This window comes from Saimiri boliviensis, chromosome 9 (genome assembly GCF_048565385.1).
Source record: "Saimiri boliviensis isolate mSaiBol1 chromosome 9, mSaiBol1.pri, whole genome shotgun sequence".
In the NCBI taxonomy this organism is placed as follows: domain Eukaryota; kingdom Metazoa; phylum Chordata; class Mammalia; order Primates; family Cebidae; genus Saimiri; species Saimiri boliviensis.
Window position 1 is genome coordinate 107,417,511 of NC_133457.1, and position 19,028 is coordinate 107,436,538.

Sequence of the window (19,028 nt, forward strand, 5' to 3'; positions counted from 1 at the left end):
ATATGTAGTTATTTTCATCATTGTTCCTTTATTTAACAAATACTAAGTGCCTCCTATTTGCCAGGTAATGGGCAAGATGCTAAGAGTTTAGAGTAAGCAAAACACAGTACTAGCACTTAATGAGCTGATAGTCTAGTTGCAGAGATAGATATGTCAATAGATTATTATGTAACCTTATAATAATTGTTATGTTTGAGGTATGTAAATACAAGGGAATGTCACAGAACAAACTCTGCCTCCTGGAATATGGGAAGGCTCCATGAGATGATATTTTCATCCATCCATTCATTCATCCATCTATCCTTATAGTTTTTTTTTTTTTTTTTTTTTTTTTTTTTGAGACGGAGTTTCGCTCTTGTTACCCAGGCTGGAGTGCAATGGCGCGATCTCAGCTCACCGCAACCTCCGCCTCCTGGGCTCAGGCAATTCTCCTGCCTCAGCCTCCTAAGTAGCTGGGATTACAGGCATGCACCACCACGCCCAGCTAGTTTTTTTGTATTTTTAGTAGAGACGGGGTTTCACCATGTTGACCAGGATGGTCTCGATCTTTCGACCTCGTGATCCACCCGCCTCTGCCTCCCAAAGTGCTGGGATTACAGGCTTGAGCCACCGCGCCCGGCCCTTATAGTTATTTAACAAGCCTTTGTTGTACATCTATTTTATTTAAAGTCTTATACAAGGTGCTGGAACTATGGCTAGGTCTTGAAGGATGTGAAAAAGATAGGATAATGGAGCAAGGTGGGGGTAGGATTTTAAAGCAGAAGTATCAACCTATGCAGAGGCACAGAGGCACAGGGGAATGGAAATGCATGATGAAGATGGAGTGATAGGGAGTAGCTAGTTACTGAGGGCTGTGTGTGGTGTGGAAAGGTGTTTAGATTTTTGGGTTTGGGGTTGGAAATGAGAAGCCATGGAACTAAAAGCAAAGAAAATAAGCAAGTTTTGTATTTGAGATGTATTCTGGCAGTAGAATAAGTCTGAGGCAGAGATGAGTGAAGAGGCTTTTGCCAGGCGCGGTGGCTCACAACTGTAATCCTAGCACTTTGGGAGGCTGAGGTGGGTGGATCATCTGAGGTCAAGAGTTCAAAACCAGCCTGGCCAACATGGTGAAACCCCATCTTTAAAAAAAAAAAAAAAAAGGCTTTTGGACTAGGTTCAAAGCAAACAAGAACAAGGAGAGTAAATCTGGAGAGATGGAGATCGATTCAAGGGCTACCTAGGAGTTGAAATCAGAACTGAAGGATCCTGGGGAGTTTTAAAAAACAAAAACAAAAAAGAGGCATAAAGGATCACTTCCAAGTTTCCAGCTTGCGTGACTGAATGAATGGATGGTGATGCCATTGAGTAGGGTAATGAATACTGAAAGGGGCACAGGCTTTGGCAGAGAAGTTACAAGTTCGGTTTTAGATCAGGCTGAGCTTGCCAAAGAAAGTCCTAACCAAGAGCATCTGGTCTAAGGAAGCAGGAATAAGCAAAGGAGCATTTCTGGAAGTGGAGAGAGGATCAGTGCCACCGCTAGCCAATATGGTGCTTTTGAACAGGTTATAAAAAAGTAGCTGTCCTGGGCAGACCAGTTAGAAAAGGGCAACCTTTCTTCACAAGACACTCAGTCACTTGGCATGGCAGGAAGCCCAGGCTGGATTTCAGCCCATTCACCCCCTTGACTGGGCATCTGCGTACAGTGCACAGATTGCACAACCATACACAAGAGCCTTGGGACTTATTTGGGTTTGGGGATGTGCCTAAGGGCTCAGCCCATTGTTCACCAACAGAAAAAGGAGGCAGGAAACTGGGTTTGGCTCGGGGCTTGGTCAGGGAAGGAATCTAGTAATTGCCAAAGGATTTGGTGGTCAGGCCTCTTTCTAGTGGATTACGTTGAATCTCTGTCCTCACCTGTGAAAGGGGTTGCTATGAGCTCTCCCTATCACCTGAGGACATTATGCAGACTCAGGGAGACCATGTATATGAAGTCTTTTCAGCCACCTCTATACCCCAAATTTCTAGTACCAGACATGGCACACAGGTTTAACCATTAAATGGTAAAAAGAATGGTTATGGTCAAATGAAGAGGTGCATGATGGTAAACTGTGAAGAATGTATACGTGGTAAGTGTTGTGACTAGTGAGAGAATATGAAGATAGTACAGGCAGGGAGGGACATCTTCAGGGGACCAGTGGTAAGAGATAATGGCAGATAAAGAGGTTGCTGGTCAGAGGTGTCTGCTGTGGCATTGGGATCTCAGAGCTTGGCCTTTGGAGTATGGTTAAAGAGAGGTGAACTGAGACTCGAAGCACCAAAGAGCAGCAGAGGTGCCTGAGACAAGAAATCTGCTAGGTAGTCAGTCCCTTAGCTGAGTGAGGCAAAAAGAAGAATGTCATCCAGGGAGGAAGAAATGGCTGTTGGGAAGGATTCTGTCACAGTAGTAGAGATTTGGAAAAAATGAAGAGGTCTTATGCATGATGATATGGAATCCCAGTGGCAAGAAACAGCAAGATGATTGCATCCTGAAGTCTACTCTCTCTTCTCTTTCCCCTACTCCGTAAGAATAGATGAAGACTGAGTGGGAGAACTGGAGGGTTTCTTGAGGGAACACAGCAGGTGATACGTTCTAAGGGACAATCCAGGTTTTACTCAGGACAAAGGATAGCCAGAAGAGATGAGCTCTAGATTGGTGTCCGCATAGGTCTCTGAGAGTTTGTTAGCTTGCTTGATCAATTGATGAACAAAATACCTGCTGTGGCCCAAATGGATCAGGTAGTTGAGGTCTCAAGGTTTGGTACAGTGACTGAGGAATGTAGGCAGCAAGACAAGTGTTTCTAAGCTGAGTGTGGTAGCTCACACCTCTAATCTCAGCACTGTGGGAGGCTGAGGCAGATGGATCACCTGAGGTCAGGAATTCGAGACCAGCCTGGCCAACATGGTGAAACCTCATCTCTACTAAAGATTTAAAAAAATTAGCTGGGCGTAATGGTAGGCACCTGTAATCCCTACTCGGAGGCTGAGGCAGGAGAATTGCTTGAACGCAGGAGGCAGAAGCTGCAGTGAGCTGAGATTGCGCTACTGTACTCCAGCTGGGGTGACAGAGTGACTCTGTCCCGAAAAAAAAAAAAACAGACAAGTGCCTGTGGTCACTTAGGCCACTTAGGTCCCAACTAAAGCAAAAAGGAAAAAAGCATCTTCCTGAGAGACAGACCACACCAAGCCCAAATTATCCAGGGCAGTAGCCAAGAGAAGCCGAGCAAGGCAGAGCTGGAATCTAGTCCCACAGACTCACAGACTTAGTGAAGACCCAGGAAGCGCTGGTAACACAAGTTTGGCACTCTGTATGTCATAAGGATTTTTTATAAATAGATCTGACTTAATCATCATAGTGATCCTCTGTGGTGGATATCTTCATTTTAAAGATGACAAAATAGAGGCATAGAAGTTTCTAGAAGAAGCTGCAGTTACTTACCTAAGGGATATGAATTGATTTTTGTAAATTGTTACGTCTTCAGCTGTCTGTAGCCTTCACTTGGAGGCAGCTCATGCTGACCTGGTTAGCCTCCGTGTAACTGGCTATTCTAGCCTTTAAAGGGCATTTGTCCTCTGTTAGAGACTAAGACTCCACCTCAGGTTAGATTGAAGGCGCTGCAGAGGAATTTATCTGCTTCCCCAGGACCCTGAGCCTCAGAGGTATGGACAGGACCTGGGCTGTAGGCCCTGACCATAGTATGTGTGTGTGTGAGTATGTGTGTGTGCATACAGATTGTGTGTGTCTGGGAGGGTTGCGGAATCAGTGTGTCCACTTTGGGGGTGTCCACCAAGCACACATATGCACATTTGTGTATGTCTCTGTAGGTGTTCATGGCAAGAAGAATCAAAAAAGTATTTCTTCTTTGACTTTTTAATTTTTTTGAGACAGGGGCTCCTCTGTCACCTAGGTTGAGTGCAGTGGCATGTTCTCAACTCACTGCAGCCTCTGCCTCCAGCGTTCAAGCAATTCTGCCTCCGCCTCCCAAGTAGCTGGGACTACAGGCATGTGCCACCATGCCCGATAATTTTTGGTTTTTTATTTGTTTGTTTTTTGAGGTGGACTCTCGCTCTGTCCCCCAGGCTGGAGTGCAGTGGTGCGATCTTGGCTCACTGCAACCTCCACCTCCCAGGTTCAAGCAATTCTCCTGCCTCAGCCTCTCAAGTAGCTGGGATTACAGGCATGTACCACCATGCCCAACTAAGTTTTGTATTTTTAGTGGAGTGGGGTTTCACCATGTTTGCCAAGATGGTATCAAACTCCTTACCTCAAATGATTCCCCTGCCTTGGCCTCCCAAAGTGCTGGGATTATAGGCACGAGCTGCCATGCCAGGCCAATTTTTGTATTTTGAGTAGAGAAGGGCTTTTATCATGTTGCCCAGGCTGGTCTGAAACTCCTGAGCTCAAGTGATTAATCACCTGCCTTGGCCTCCCAAAGTGCTGGAATTACAGGCATGAGCCACTGTGTCCAGCCATGTTTCTTACTTCTCCCAGCTCTTCCATTTATTCTTATTTTCAGGTTTTCCCTATCATTTCTTTTTTTCTCTCCTTTCCTTGTGAATTTAGACGGCATTGTGATTAAGTCCTCTGGCACAGGACGTGTCACTTAGCTTTGTCATGTCAGAGGATAGGGTCCCTTTGTGGCTGAGGCTTTGTAACTTCAGTCAGTTGCTGAATAATACAGAGTACTTCCGTTGACAGTGGCTTGGGGGTGGGGAAGTGACGGGCAGAATTTGATGTAGCCTCACCTGACACTGAGCTTCCCATCAGCCGCCTGTTTCTGGCACCATCATGGTGGGTGGGACCAGAGGGTACCTGTGATCACAGACAAACGTTCGTGGGGGGGTAAAGGTAGAGCTTGATGAGGGGAAGCTGAAGAAGTCATACATCAGGGGCAGCCCAGGAGTTGGCCTTTCTGTCCCCTCTCTACAGCAACAGGTGAGAAGAAGGAAGGCTGGTCGTGGGAGTCCTACCTAGAGGAGCAGAAGGCCATTACTGCCCCGGTCAGCCTCTTCCAGGACGTGAGTTGGACAGTTTCCGCCTAGGAAGAGCTTGCCTTCCCAGTCCAGGGACACACCACCAAACTCAGGAGGCCTTCTGGTGTTTTCTGTGTCAGTCATGCCTCAGTGGACTGGCAGAATGGAAGGGAGAGAATGTTTAGGGGCCTAGAGTGGAAAAGGGCCCACCATAAGGGGCTGGCAGGGTAGGAAGAAATAGAGAGGTGGATGCTAGGCTTACCCATCACTGGGCCTGCAGACTTTTGAATTCTGGTGACTTCTCAATTCAGCATTGATCTTTCCATGACTTTGGTGAGAGGGAGCCCTTGAGTCCAGCCCTGACTCATTCACATTTTTCAAGGACCTGGGAGATATTCTCTCTCTCTCTAGATCCCTGCAGTAATGATCCCCAAATAAGCTGCCCCTTTGGAAATACCAGGCGGGTGGGGCCTAAAGGCAGCTCCTTCACCCCAAGCCCACTAGGCAAGGATAAGGCTGGATGGAAGCTGGGTCCTCTCCACTCTGTGCGTTGACAGTCCCAGGCAGTCACTCACAACAAGAATGGCTTCAAACTGGGCATGAAGTTGGAAGGCATTGATCCTCAACACCCATCCATGTACTTCATCCTCACCGTGGCTGAGGTGAGCTGGGGCTTGGTCCCACCTTTCTGATGATGTCTCTCAGTGCAGACTGATGGATCTTTCTGGGGAGATAGAAGGAAACACCTCCCTCCTCTCAGAGCACGCATAATCTAGTAGGGGATTAAGTTGGAACACACAGAAAGTTTAAAAGAACAAAAACCAGATGGAGTGTCATGGGACAATCCTGTTACTGGATGAATGTATACTGTCCACACTGGGGAAGCTTGAGGAGATCCCGAGAGCCAGGAATATTGGCATGAGTCAAACAAGGTCCTTGTCCTCTAGAAGCTCACTGTTGTCTGGGGAATCAGACAGATAAATATATCAGCAACATGCCACAGGGTGGCAATAGAGTTTATCTGGGAGGAACAGCTGAGTCAGTTCTGTCTGAGGAGCAGGAAAAGCATAGAGGAAGGGCCTCCTTTGCAGAGTCTTGAGAGAGAAGCTGTGAATAAGGAGGGAGTTCCAGGAAGAGCAAAGTGGGCAAAAGCCCTGGGGCATGGAACAGACTGTCACCTTCAAGGAATTGCATTAGCTCAGCAAGACTGGAAGCAGAGTGTGAGTGGGAAGCTGTGAGAAGGTAGCAGAGGGAAGGGTCATCAGGAGCCCTCAGCAGTCCTGAGCCTTGGTGGCTGCCCTCGAATTTCTGTCCAGGACTCAAAAGGGCAGGAGACTGTCATAAAGTCCACCTCTCTTTCACCCAGGGCTCATGAGTACCTGACTGTCCTCACTGCAGAATGGGACAGCATGGGTCAGAGTACAGGATGGGGTATACCTGGGAGCAAAGAAAGGTGGGCTTGGGGAACCTGCTAGCATTAGAGCCCCTGAGACCACCAGGCTGGGCCAGGAGAGGTGAGGGAGATGGGGAATGGGGCGTCTCCTGGCGTTGGAGTCCCTGATTCCCCTCATGGCGCCAGGTATGTGGCTATCGCCTACGTCTGCACTTTGATGGATATTCTGAGTGCCATGACTTCTGGGTCAATGCCAACTCCCCTGACATTCACCCTGCTGGCTGGTTCGAGAAGACAGGGCACAAGCTGCAGCCTCCCAAAGGTAAGGCCTAGCTGGGTTGGTCGCATTGAAGCAACAAGTCCTCAGACCCTTTGCTTCTTCCCCTTGGGTCCCCCAGCTTCCAGCTCTTGTGTTTTCTGACCCTGTACCCTGTTCCAAAGCCAGCCTCTCTTCATCACATCCTAATATGACTCTGCCCTGGCGCCAGACTGACCAGAAAGAAACCCTGAGACTTCTGCTTTGCCCTTGCCCTTTGAGTGTCTACCAAAGTCATGTCCTGCTTCAGTATGGGGGGATCCCTGGGAGGTTCTTGAAGGTTGGGAGGGGTCCTCAGGCATGCCTGATTCTGCTGCTTCAGTGTGGGGTGCCCTCGCCGTGGCCCAGCCTCTGCACGGTACTCTGTTCATCCCCCTTGAGGGGCCTAGGTTACAAAGAGGAGGAGTTCAGCTGGAGCCAGTATCTGCGCAGCACAAGAGCTCAGGCTGCCCCCAAGCACCTGTTTGTGAGCCAGAGCCACGTGAGTGCCCCTGAGTGAGAGTGGACATCACCCCTGTGTGCCAGAGTCACTGCAGCTGGCCCAGAGTAGCTGACTTATCGGAAGGGAGCTCATCTACTGGTTCTCTCAGCTTTGCTCTGATCTCGCATATCAGATGGGAGGGGCACAGCTGGTCAGGGTTTAGGGCCAAAGGTGGGAAGCTGGTTATAGATTTTTCTGACTTCCCTCCCTCCTCTACTGCAGATACCCTATCCTCAACCTCCTTTCGCAGCCCCTGGCCCACTGCTGTCGTCTGAGCACTGAGAGGTCATTGCCCATAGATTCTTGCTTTTTGGTTTGTTCTGCAGTTCTTTGGTGTAGGGTCAATGCCTCTATTCTGGGAGCTTTTTCTTTTCCTTTTGTCCAGCATTGAGACTCTTCCATTCATTTCCAACAATTCACCCCTGTCCTTTCCTGTGTTCGTGGCAGCTGGCAGCTTATCTAGCAGTTAAAGTATCACATAAGCCCAAGCAAAAGGCCTAGGAGATATAGGGAGCCCCCTTAAAAATACCATACTGGCCAGGTGTGGTGGCTCACACCTGTAATTCCAGCACTTTGGGAGGCTGAGGCGGGAGAATCACTTGAGCTCAGGAGTTTGAGGCCAGCATAGGCAACAGTAAGACCTCATCTCTACAAAAAATATCATTAAATTAGCTGGGCATGGTGGCACATGACTGTAGTCCTAGCTACTACAGTAGCTAGCTGAAGTGGGAGGATTGTTTGAGCCTAGGAATTCGAGGCTACAGCAAGCTATGATTGTACCACTCCACTCCAGCCTGGGTGACAGAGTGAGACCCTGTGTCTAAAAAAACAAAATTAACCTTAGAGTCCCCATGGGTCTGGGACTCCATGCTCTTTAGGCAGGGACAGTTACTTCCCCACCCCATTGCAGCCCCAGAGTTCATACTTTCAAGTTCCCAGGTGACAGATGGGGTCCTACCTGCTGTAGTGACAACGAATGTTGACTTTTAATTCAAGCTGTTAAAATACTGGTCCCGCCATTGACTAGCATTGTGTTCTGGGCCAAGTTATTTAACTTCTTAAATGGGAATAGGGTTGTTGTAAAGATCCAGGGAGGTGATATCTTTTGAAGCTTATGCCTGGTACACGGCAGGCACTAAACTGCTGGTTCCCTGCCTGCCTCCATGCCATAGATGTCAGCTGTTTCTTCCTGGCCACCCCACTGTTGCCACAACTGCCTCAGGACAAGCTGGGTGAGGCTTGTCCAGATACGGAAGACTTGTACTGGGTTTGCCAGGTTCTTTGGGTGACTGCGTAGCCTCCTTCTGGGCACTTACCTTCTGGCACAAACCAGAACTCCTCTGAGTGCACCTTGGAGGCCAGAGGTTCCTGAGTGCCGAAGAGCTCAGGTTCTGATTAGCCCTGGAGGGCCCTCTTTCCCAGCTTATTTCTCCTTCCTTCCTCACTGCCCACACCCCAGGCTGTCCTAGAGAACCTACTCCTTCGTTTGCCAGTAGGCTCTGGGCTTGTGCTAGCCAGCTTGGCTCTGGCCGTGGCAGCCCCTCTTTTTCCCCTAGAGTCCCCCACCCCTGGGCTTCCAGGTGGGCATGAAGCTGGAGGCTGTTGACCGCATGAACCCGTCCCTTGTCTGCGTGGCCAGTGTGACCGACGTGGTAGACAGCCGCTTCCTGGTGCACTTCGACAACTGGGATGATACTTACGACTACTGGTAGTGGGAGGGCCCAGAGTTGGCCTGGGCGGGTAAGGGGATGGTGGGGGGCAACTGCCTTCATATCTCAGGCACCATGTGGCACCACTCAGTCCAGTTCTGACATTCAGATCTTCTCGGGGTGGAGAATAATTGAATTGAGCTTTATCATAAGAAATACAACTCAATGTTAAATGTGTCATCTAAAAATACTGTGATTAAGATGAGCAAACCCATATGAGTCATGATTTTCCCTTAGATAGTATGGTGATAGAGTTTATAACTCATCTTGCAATTTTCTAGCTTTGTCATTGCCATCTGTCTCCCTCTCACTAAGAAGTAGATGAGGGTGGGCCCTGAGCCATGCTGTCAGAGGATGGCAGGCTCGGGGCCTCAAGTTTCTCTTGGGACAGTGACATGTTCTTGGGTTTCAGGTGTGATTCCAGCAGCCCCTACATCCACCCAGTGGGCTGGTGCCAGAAGCAAGGAAAGCCCCTCACCCCTCCACAAGGTAACCCTGCTGCCTGAGCAAGCCCTCCTTCCTAAGCCTGGCTCTATTTCCTTCTCCATTGACCCCTTCCCAGTAGTGCCTCAGTAGCTGCCTCTCTATGGTCAGGGTGAGAGAACAGACATGTCCTGAAGCCTCAGCTTCTTGGCCTGGGAGTTGAGAACTATTTGATTTTAGGAGAGTCCTGTCAAACCCTGACTGCATTTGGGTTTAGGGGAAGAAAGGTACATGAGCATCTCAGCAAGGGAGCAGGGAGTCAGAAGTAAAGAAAACGAGTCCTTCCTCCTGGGAGTATTGCATTGGCCCAAATACAGTAGAGATTCAAATAGGGCTGGGTGGGAGCAACAGACCGAGAGTGACAGGTGTCAGGGTTCCCAGACAGCCCTGTGAACTATTAGGGTGGTGCTGTGCTTGGTTCTACTAGCACACATCTGCCTGAGGAGTCCAGTGCAAGGAGCTGGCTGTGATGATGGTGGGGGAGATTCTGCTTCAAGGGCCTCTGTCCTTTTCATGTTCCTGGTCTTGCTTGGGGGCAGAGGGCTTCCTCAGTCTATCTGGGTGGCTAGACATTGCTCTCATCCTCTCCTACAGACTACCCAGACCCTGATAACTTCTGTTGGGAGAAATATCTGGAAGAAACTGGGGCCTCTGCTGTGCCCGCTTGGGCCTTCAAGGTGGTGAGTCAGTGCTTCTTGCCCCCAGAGCTGAGCTCAGGAAGACGTGGAGCACTCAACTAGCCAGGCTGGGGCTCTAGCCTTCTCCTTTGGGCAGGCCCCAGTTTCCCCAAGCACAGCATTTGAGCTCCCCTTGTGGGGCCTCAGCTCTGCTGAGCCGGGCCTTGGCCTGAAGGCAGCTGTCCCCTCTACAGCGACCCCCTCACAGCTTCCTGGTCAACATGAAGCTGGAGGCTGTGGACCGCAGGAACCCAGCCCTGATTCGTGTGGCCAGCGTGGAAGATGTGGAGGACCATCGGATAAAGGTGGCTCTGGGACCCTAGGACTGGGAAATGGGCAGGCCAGTTGGGCAGGAGTTCTGTAGACTGCTTAGAAGTCAAGGGCATCATGGCACAAGATGAATGACGACAAAGATTTTGGATCTCATTCTTGCCTCATCTATGGCTTATTTTTGTGGACTTGGACAAGTCATTTTCCCTCTCTAAGCCTTAATCATCTGTAAAATGAGCCTAATAATCCTTGTCCCACCCAAGGTTTGCTAGTGAGAGGTGCCAGTAACTTAATGAGTGAAGCCCTTGGGAAATGTGACCGAGGCTGATTATTGCAGGGTTGGCCCCCTGGTTCTTCCAGTCCAGGATCTTGCTTCTGACAGGTCTCAGGGGTGGGGAGAGCCTCCTAGAGCTGAGCTTGGCTCCATGAGAAATGCCTGACTTCCAAAGGCCTTTCCTCCCCAGATCCACTTTGACGGCTGGAGTCATGGCTATGATTTCTGGATTGATGCTGACCACCCAGACATCCACCCTGCTGGCTGGTGCTCCAAGACAGGACATCCTCTGCAGCCTCCTCTCCGTGTGTAACCCTAAGGCACTCTGATCTTTTCCTTTCCCCCTAGGTTCTGATAGTCCTTATAATTTACCTAGGGAGCCCTGACCCCCCATGCCCAGGTATGACACCGAGGGCTCTGATGCCTACCATAAGTTCTGAGATCCCCCAACCACCCCACCCAGGACTGTCTGCTACACTAAGCAGTGCTTCTGGCTACCCCAGTTGTTGGCGTTTGGGGTGTTGGGGTGCAAAGGGGCAAGCTCACTTGGTTGCATGTGCTTCAGAGGTGGTTAGGCACCCAGAGATTTCTCATCTAGCAGAACCACACTGAGCATGCACTATGTTTGCTAAGGAAATGCTGGCTTCCTAAAGTAAATTTTGATGGTCTGTTCAGGCAGATGTTAAGAGTTCAGGTTACTGGGCTACTCAGGCCCATTTTCACCCTTAGGATTTCCCTTCTTTATTTCCTTGCTGCCACCATGTTTGTCTTACATGGGGTGTTGATCTTCTTGAATGTTCTCCAAATATGGACAGAGCCTTAAAAAAGTTACCAAAGTCTTGGGGATGAAAACAAGAAAAAGAACTGAGAGTAACATGAATCTGCCTGATGTGGCTTCTAAGGTACGGCTACACCCAAACGGCTCTGAATGTCTCTTCTCTCTAAGGGTTCTCTCAGAGACTGAGGGCATGGCCGGCAGGTTTCAACAAAGTATTAACATGAGAGCTAAGCCTTTCTTCCCCAGAGAGGGGCAGATATCTAGTTGCAGAGAATGGTGTCACAGCTGACACAGGACCCTCGTCCCTGGGGAGCAGGTTTCTCGTGGAAACTGCTCCTTCCCTGCCCTGTATTCCCCAACCCCAGGACTCCATGAGGACCCTCTCCCTTCTGCTCTTTTAGGACTCAGAGAGCCCAGCTCTGCCTCCCCTGGGGGCTGTCCCCCTCTCAGCTGTAGGAGCCTGCCCCACACTAGGACCTCCAAATACAGCTTTCACCACCGGTGAGTGAAGGCTTCTGCTGAGAGACCCTCAGCGTTGTTTTGCACCTACTGCATGCAGCCGACTGGGATCCACTAAGACACTCTTCAGATGGGGCCAGGGGTGGGGAGGGCTCAGTGGAACCAGTGGATTCAGCCCAACTTAAGCCTTCTTCTTCTCCAGGAAGTGCCCCACTCCTGGTTGTGATGGTTCTGGCCATGTCACAGGCAAGTTCACAGCTCACCATTGCCTCTCAGGCTGCCCGCTGGCTGAGAGGAACCAGAGCCGGCTGAAAGCAGAGCTGTCTGACTCGGAGGCCTCAGCCCGCAAGAAGAACCTTTCAGGCTTCTCCCCGAGGAAGAAGCCTCGCCATCACGGCCGGTATGGAGGCCAGGGACTCAGGGCCCGGGCTTCCTGGGGGTCTGGGCTGGGCCAGGCACTGATTTCCTGCCACAGACCTGGTCCCTCTCTCTCCAGAATTGGACGCCCTCCAAAGTATCGGAAGATTCCGCAGGAAGATTTCCAGAGTAAGTCTAGTTATCTGCTCCTGTGTCCTCCTCTGCAGACTGTTCACAGCAAGTGCTCTGTCACTGGTGGATGAGACACCAGGATTTCCCAGAGTGGGAGAAGCTGGAAGGAGGGCTGTGCCTCTTCATTTGAGATACTGAGAGCACAGAGCAGTGGCAGGAGCACTGGAGGGGCCTTGAGTGACCTGGGTTTCCAGTCTCTTGTCCCCCATGGCCTTGCTCTGAGTCTGTGGGGAGGGCACAGAGTCTCTCGGGGTCTTTGGTTCTCACTGTGAGGCAGGATGATGCCCATGCTCCTCTCTGATTCTAGGCTTCCTGGGAAGGAGGCCATGGCTATCACTTTACTTGTGTGACCTTAAGCAAGTCACTTAACATCTTTGAGCCTCAGTTTCCTCACTTGAAAAACTGGATAAAACCTGTCTTTCTTTTGTCAATACCTGAAATAACAGTGGTTACTACCACTACTTACTGAGTACCTACTATGGGCCAGGCATTGTGCCAGATGCTTTACACATACTATGTCTAACTCTCAACAAGAGTTCTCTAATATGTATATTGTTCTTTATTTCTGCGAGAAGAGGAATGTGAAGCTCAGAGGGTGAAGTTACTTGCTCAAGGTCATTCATCTTGTAAGGGGCAGAGCTGGCATTCCAACTCAGATCTGACCTGACTCCTCCCGCTGCATGCTGCTGGTATAAGAGACATGAAACACCTAACCCAAATGTCAGTTCACTTTGCACTCCCTCGCATTAGTGTGCTTGCTACCATAACAAAATGCCATTGACTGGGTTGCTCAAACAATAGAAATTTATTGTTCACCATTCTGGAGGCCAGAAGTCCAAGATCAAGGTGTTGGCAGGCTTGATTTCTTCTGAGGCCTCCCACTTTGGCTGGCAGCAGGCTGCCTTCTTGCTGTGTTCTCACATGGTCTTTCTTCTGTGCACAAACATTCCTGGTGTCTCATGGTGTGTCCAAGTGTCTCTTCTTGTAAGGATACCAACACAATTGGATTAGGGCCCATCCTAACGACCTCATTTTGACTAATCACTCTTAAAGGCCCTTTCTCCAAATACAGTTCCATTCTGAGGCACTGGGGGTTAGGGCATCAGCATGTGAATTTTGCAGGGACACATTTCAGCCCACCACATGCTTCAAGGGGTGGGCCATAGTGACTGAGCCCTCCCCTGGGTGGTGAATTCATCTTACATCTTCAGCTGCTAGTACAGGGCCTGATATACAGCAGGGATACCACAGTTGAATGGAATGCATGTCGGCTTTTTTTTTTTCTTGAGACAGAGTCTCGCTCTGTTGCCCAGGCTATAGTGCAATGGCATGATCTCAGCTCACTGCAACTTCCACCTCCTGGGTTCAAGTGATTCTTCTGCCTCAGCCTCCTGAGTAGCTGGGATTATAGGCACGTGCCACCACGCCCAGCTAATTTTTGTATTTTTAGTAGAGACGAGGTTTCACCATGTTGGTCAGACTGGTCTCGAACTCCTGACCTTGTGGTCCACCTGCCTTGGCCTCCGAAAGTTCTGGGATTACAGGCATGAGCCACCATGCCCAGCCTTCATGTCATTTTAAGGCTAAAAGAGATCTTGAGAAATCACCTGGTTTAATGTGCCTTTGGCAAGACCCAAGCTGTTCCAATTCTTCAAGAACAGTCTCTGTAACCTGGGAAGTAAGTAGCATAGTGATGAAAAGCATAGCCCTAAAGTCAGACTACCCTTTACAGGCCAAGAGATCTTGGGCAAGTGGCACTGCTTCTCTGAGCCTCATCTTCCTTTTCTGTAAAATGCTGATAATTGTACCCACCTTATGATGTGGTGAGAGGCTTAACTGAGACGCTCCATGGGAGGTGCTTAGCAGAGCTCCCTGCCGGTATTATTAGTCTGAGTTTCTTGCCTCACTCCCTCTTGCCGTCATTTCATACTGTTTCCTCTTTGTGGGAACAGAATCAATTTCTTAAGCCTCAGGCCTGAGTGATGAGGGTCTTGGCCAGCTCCTAGACCCTCAGAGTAAGGACTCCTAAGGATCAAACTGCTGTGGGCACCTCTTGTACCCACCTGTGGTACCCATGGTCAGGTCCACTGCAGGACCAAGTTCTGACCACCAGAGGGCACTTGCCTACTGTGCATCCCAGAATTCAGCTGTAGAATTCTCAGGAAGCTAACATCTTTCCAGCGGTTGAGACTGTGGCCCAGAGCAGGCAAAGAAGGACTCACTCAGAGCCTTGAGACACTTCAAGGATAAAGCAGGAGCCATTGCCCAGGTCTTATACTTCTGCAGGGCTCTCCTGCTCTTCCAGCTGGCCTCTCACCGAGAAGAGCCTCTGGTCTCTCGGTGTTGTTTCAGAGGCAACTTTTTAGACATTGGTGGGTAGACTTCCTTAGTGTAGGCTCTAGGGTTTGCTGGTGAACAGTTTCCTAGGAAGGGCAGCCTAGAGAGGACAGGGCTTGGCTGGGCTTAGTTTTTAGGCCTCGGAGCATCAGCTACTTGAAGGAACCAGGGAGCCCTGTCTGAGGAGCCATTTCTGACCTGCAGCTGGATGGTTTGCAGTTAGATAAGACACTGTAACTGCCGTTGAATGCTCCTGGCCTGTGCTCTTCCCTGTGCCCTGGGGAAGAAAGATAAGGAGAGAAGCTTCCTACAAACTTGGTGTTGTCTCCCAAACCCTATCCCACGGTATGAAGGGGACCAGATACAGGGTTTCAGAGAGGAAGTGCCTGGGTAGACCAGAGGTCAAACCTGTGGCCAGGTAGATGAGGTACCAGAGGGTAGTTCTCATGGGAGATGCTGGGTGTGCCCCAGACAGGCCCTGAGAGGAGCTGGCTGGGCAGGGAAATGGGGTTGTCTGGGCTATGAGCAGGTATTAGGGTTTCGCTGATGAACAGAAAGGGCAGCAGTGGCACAGGAAGAAGTGTGGTTGGTAGGGCTAGGGATGGAATCCCAGAGGCTCTGTGGGTGAATGAATGGGGGTGGAAGAGCCAGGCTGAAAGGCTGGCACTAGGGGAGAGAAGCCAGGACAATCTGTGACCAACAGGGAGGGTCTTTGATAAGAGGGTACTGGAGGTGCTGCATTGATGAACATCTGGAATTAACACCAGTAAAATAAAAAGCCAATGCTCCTGGACCGTGGGCAGAGGCTGGGAAAACCCTTTGGGAAAGTGGCCACATTGCACAAGGCCAGCCAAGGCTGGTAGCAGTGAGTGGGGCCAGGTTTGTCAAAGCAGCCAGAGGGGGATGAAGTCCAAGCTGGTAAGTGCCAGGGCCCACCAAGGAGGAAGCCAAGCTGAGCAGCGTTGGTCATCAGCTCAGTACAGCTGCTTGAGGCAAGAGGTTGGGGCCAGTGATCCCAGAGGCAGACCAGGAAGCAAAGAAACCCACAGGCAACGTGGAGCTGGGGAGTGGGTCAGGGATCACCCCTAGTGCTGGCATAGGCAGTAGTGTGGACCCAGCTGGTGGAGGAAGAGGAGGAACTGGAGCTTGAGGCAGTGGCAGTGGCCAGAGGGGTGGTCTTCAGCCTGATCAGGCGACTGATCCTGCAGCAGAATCACCCTGGCTCTCAGAAAGTTGGTTGTGGCCCAAAAGGACTCATGAAAAGAATAAACAGAATGGATTTCTGACATCGAGGCTGAGCGTGTTTGGATGTTAAGGACACTTGATTCATGGCATCTAGAAAACAATGTCTTTAGAGATGCTGCAGAAGCCCTAAGAGAGTGTCCTTGCAGGGTCCAGGGTGGCACAGCCTCAGAGAGATGGGGTGGTCATTCCATATAGCTGACCTGAGACTCTAAAGTGAGAGGCCCACTTTACCAGCAGGAGTGAGCACTGGATGAGGAGTGAGGAGATATGGCTCACCCTGTTGACTCTATAGACTGTCAGGTGGGGCCTGGGGTTCTGCTTGCTCTGCCAGCCAGTCTCCCAGGTGGCTTGGGTATGCACAGGCTTTGGGAACAGTTTAGTCCTTGGCGTTGGCCTACAAGCCTCTGCCTCTGCTTTCCAGCACTCACGCCTGATGCTGTGCACCAGTCCCTCTTCATGTCAGCCCTGTCGGCCCACCCTGACCGCTCACTCTCTGTGTGCTGGGAGCAGCACTGCAAGCTCCTGCCAGGAGTAGCAGGCATTTCAGCCTCGACGGTTGCCAAGTGGACCATCGATGAGGTGAGGAGCGAGGGCCCTTCTTTATTCTCTTCCCCTCCTCCTCCCTCTCACCATACCCTGGTGAGAAGGCCCAGGAAAGGCCCAGGTCAGGTAGAACCTGGCACCATTCCTGACACAACCCCCTGCTCATCTGTCCTGTGCACAGTCCCTTCTAGCTGCCAGTGGGGGCTGACTGAAACACTTCCTGATAGGCCCATCGTGGCAGAGGGGGAGGGGGCTGTGCTGCTAGTTCAGCCAGAAATCCAGCAGGAGAGGCAGGCTTCAGTCCCAGGCCTCAGAAGCAAGGAGCCCAGCTTGTCCATCTGCCAGCATAGAAACCCTAGGATCTTTTTAGGCTGGTGAGAAAAAGCATTGGCACAGCTCAAAGCACCTAGGCCATGGAGGCCAGCCCTCCCTTCATGCCCAAGCTCTGCCCCTGGTCAACATGTCATCTTTGGTTTCCAAGGTCTTCGGCTTTGTTCAGACCCTGACAGGTTGTGAGGACCAAGCACGTCTCTTCAAAGACGAGGTAAGGTGCAAGTGCAGAGTGGGAGACACAGCCAGGGTCACTGTGTCCTTAAGACAGCAGGAAGCAGGTGCCTTTCCCAGCGCCGCCTCAGCTAGGGAGGGATCCTTATTGCCCCACTGGGCAAGAATAGAGAGTGACCCACGTCTCTGAGATGAATGTAGTCTGGACTGTGGCCCAGCTTAGGGACCTTGTGTGCTCAAATCTTCAGGAAGGAAACGGCATCCTGGAGACAGGAGTCCGTTCACTCCTCTGCTCTCTACCCACTCATGTGCTTGCCAAACTTAGCTTCACCAGTGATAGTAAATTAAAGTGTACTTTTTTTCCATTAATCCAATATACCTGATAATTAAAGTATATTTCGAATGACACGGGTGTTGTAATTTACTGCAGGGATCCTAACACACACTTAAAATCAAGACCCAAGGAGTAGTGAGTTGTAGATTTAAAAAGTATGTCAACTTTGGAGACAGTCTGGTTTTAAATCCCAGTTCTGCCAATTTGAGCTGTTTACTATCTCTGAGACTGCATCTTCTTGTCTGTAAAGCAGAGATAAAGTAGATATAATGAGGTCTACCTTGTAGAGCCATTGTGAGCGTTGGAAATGATGAATGAATCATACCAGAATGTCTAGTATAATTACAGCCATGCATTGCTTAACGATGGGGATACATTCTTAGAAATGTGTCGCTAGGCAATTTTGTCATTGAGTAAACATTATAGAGTGTACTTACACAAACCTAGATGTTATATGTATTTTTATTTGTATGTATATTTTCACACAAAAAATGTCCCTGCATTATTACTGGACATCAGTCATTATCCTTCTTGATCTGCAATGCCAACATCAAGGGCCACGTATCAGGTTTCTTTATATATTCCGTTATAATCTTATGGGACCGTGGTTGTAAATGTGGAATCATTGACAGAAATGTCTTTATGTGGCATATGGCCGTATATCACTAGTTTATAATACAGCAATATTATGGAGGAATACATAGATCCAATCACTTTGCCTATACAAAATGACTGATACAGTGGGGGTACAATAAACACCAGTTCTGACTTTTAATGCATACTTTCCCTTAAGTAAAGAACTTTGTTGGCCGGGTGTGGTGGTTCACACCTGTAAGCCCAGCACTTTTGGAGGCCAAGGCGGGCAGATCACCAGAGGTCAGGAGTTCAAAACCAGCCTGGCCAACATGGTGAAACTTTATCTCTACTAAAAACACAAAATTAGCCGGGTATGGTGGTGTGTGCCTGTAGTCCCAGCTATTCTGGAGGCTGAGGTAGGAGAATCGCTGGAACCCAGGAGGTGGAGGTGGCAGTGAGCTGAGATTGTGCCACTGCACTCCAGCTTGGGTGACAGAGCGAGACTTCATCTCAAAAAAAAGAACTTTCTCATGACTTCTCATTTGTAGAATTTGAAACTGGAAGGGACCTTTGAGTTTGTTTAGGGTTTCCTTCCTTCCAAAGAATACAAACATCCCTCCCATGCATCCCCTTTGCCCAGGAAAGTGTGGTCTCAGTTGCCCATGGCTGCCCACTCCAGGCCAGGTTCTTGTAAGAAAGTAGTTGGCTCCTCTTTCCCTGGAAGAGTGTCTGTATCCAGGCCCAGTACAGCCAGTTTTCTCCTTTGAGCTGTGTGAGGTGGAGCTCCCAAACTCCTCCTGTTCTGGGTACTTTCCTTGTCCTCTGGGTTGGGATCTTGTCTTCATGTGCACGTCCAGAGCTGAACTCCCTGTTTTCGATGGCCTCTGGCCAACATAGAACATGCTGGGGTGCTGATTCCCTAGATGTGTTTTAATTGAGATTAAATGTCTATAGAGAGACAGGCACACATCTTAAAAGTACAATTCACAGGTTTTATGACATGTCTGCCCTTGAACCCAAAACTTTAATCAAGATATAGACATTTCCTCTGGTGTTAAGAAGTCATACCAAAAAAAAAAAAAAAAATTAAAAAAAAAAAGATACAGATATT

At 49.7% G+C, this 19,028-nt stretch overlaps 1 protein-coding gene across 7 annotated transcripts in view; it reads left to right on the forward strand.

Annotated features, from left to right (window-relative positions):
- L3MBTL1 (L3MBTL histone methyl-lysine binding protein 1) overlaps window positions 1–19,028 on the forward strand; it is a 45,088-nt gene that overhangs the window by 17,694 nt on the left and 8,366 nt on the right. For 4 of the 7 annotated variants that reach the window (XM_039479473.2, XM_039479475.2, XM_039479476.2 and 1 more), the window contains 14 exons: window positions 4,946–5,034; window positions 5,547–5,651; window positions 6,569–6,704; window positions 7,088–7,179; window positions 8,736–8,887; window positions 9,301–9,377; window positions 9,966–10,051; window positions 10,243–10,353; window positions 10,783–10,897; window positions 11,772–11,871; window positions 12,032–12,229; window positions 12,305–12,375; window positions 16,382–16,539; window positions 16,985–17,288. In XM_039479473.2, coding sequence (XP_039335407.1) covers window positions 4,946–5,034; window positions 5,547–5,651; window positions 6,569–6,704; window positions 7,088–7,179; window positions 8,736–8,887; window positions 9,301–9,377; window positions 9,966–10,051; window positions 10,243–10,353; window positions 10,783–10,897; window positions 11,772–11,871; window positions 12,032–12,229; window positions 12,305–12,375; window positions 16,382–16,539; window positions 16,985–17,197 — 1,703 coding nt within the window. In that variant the 3' untranslated portion in view covers window positions 17,198–17,288. Of the gene's footprint in view, window positions 1–4,945; window positions 5,035–5,546; window positions 5,652–6,568; window positions 6,705–7,087; window positions 7,180–8,735; window positions 8,888–9,300; window positions 9,378–9,965; window positions 10,052–10,242; window positions 10,354–10,782; window positions 10,898–11,771; window positions 11,872–12,031; window positions 12,230–12,304; window positions 12,376–16,381; window positions 16,540–16,984; window positions 17,289–19,028 lie in introns of those variants that run through there. The other 3 variants (XM_039479474.2, XM_039479478.2, XM_039479477.2) reach the window with 2 other exon arrangements.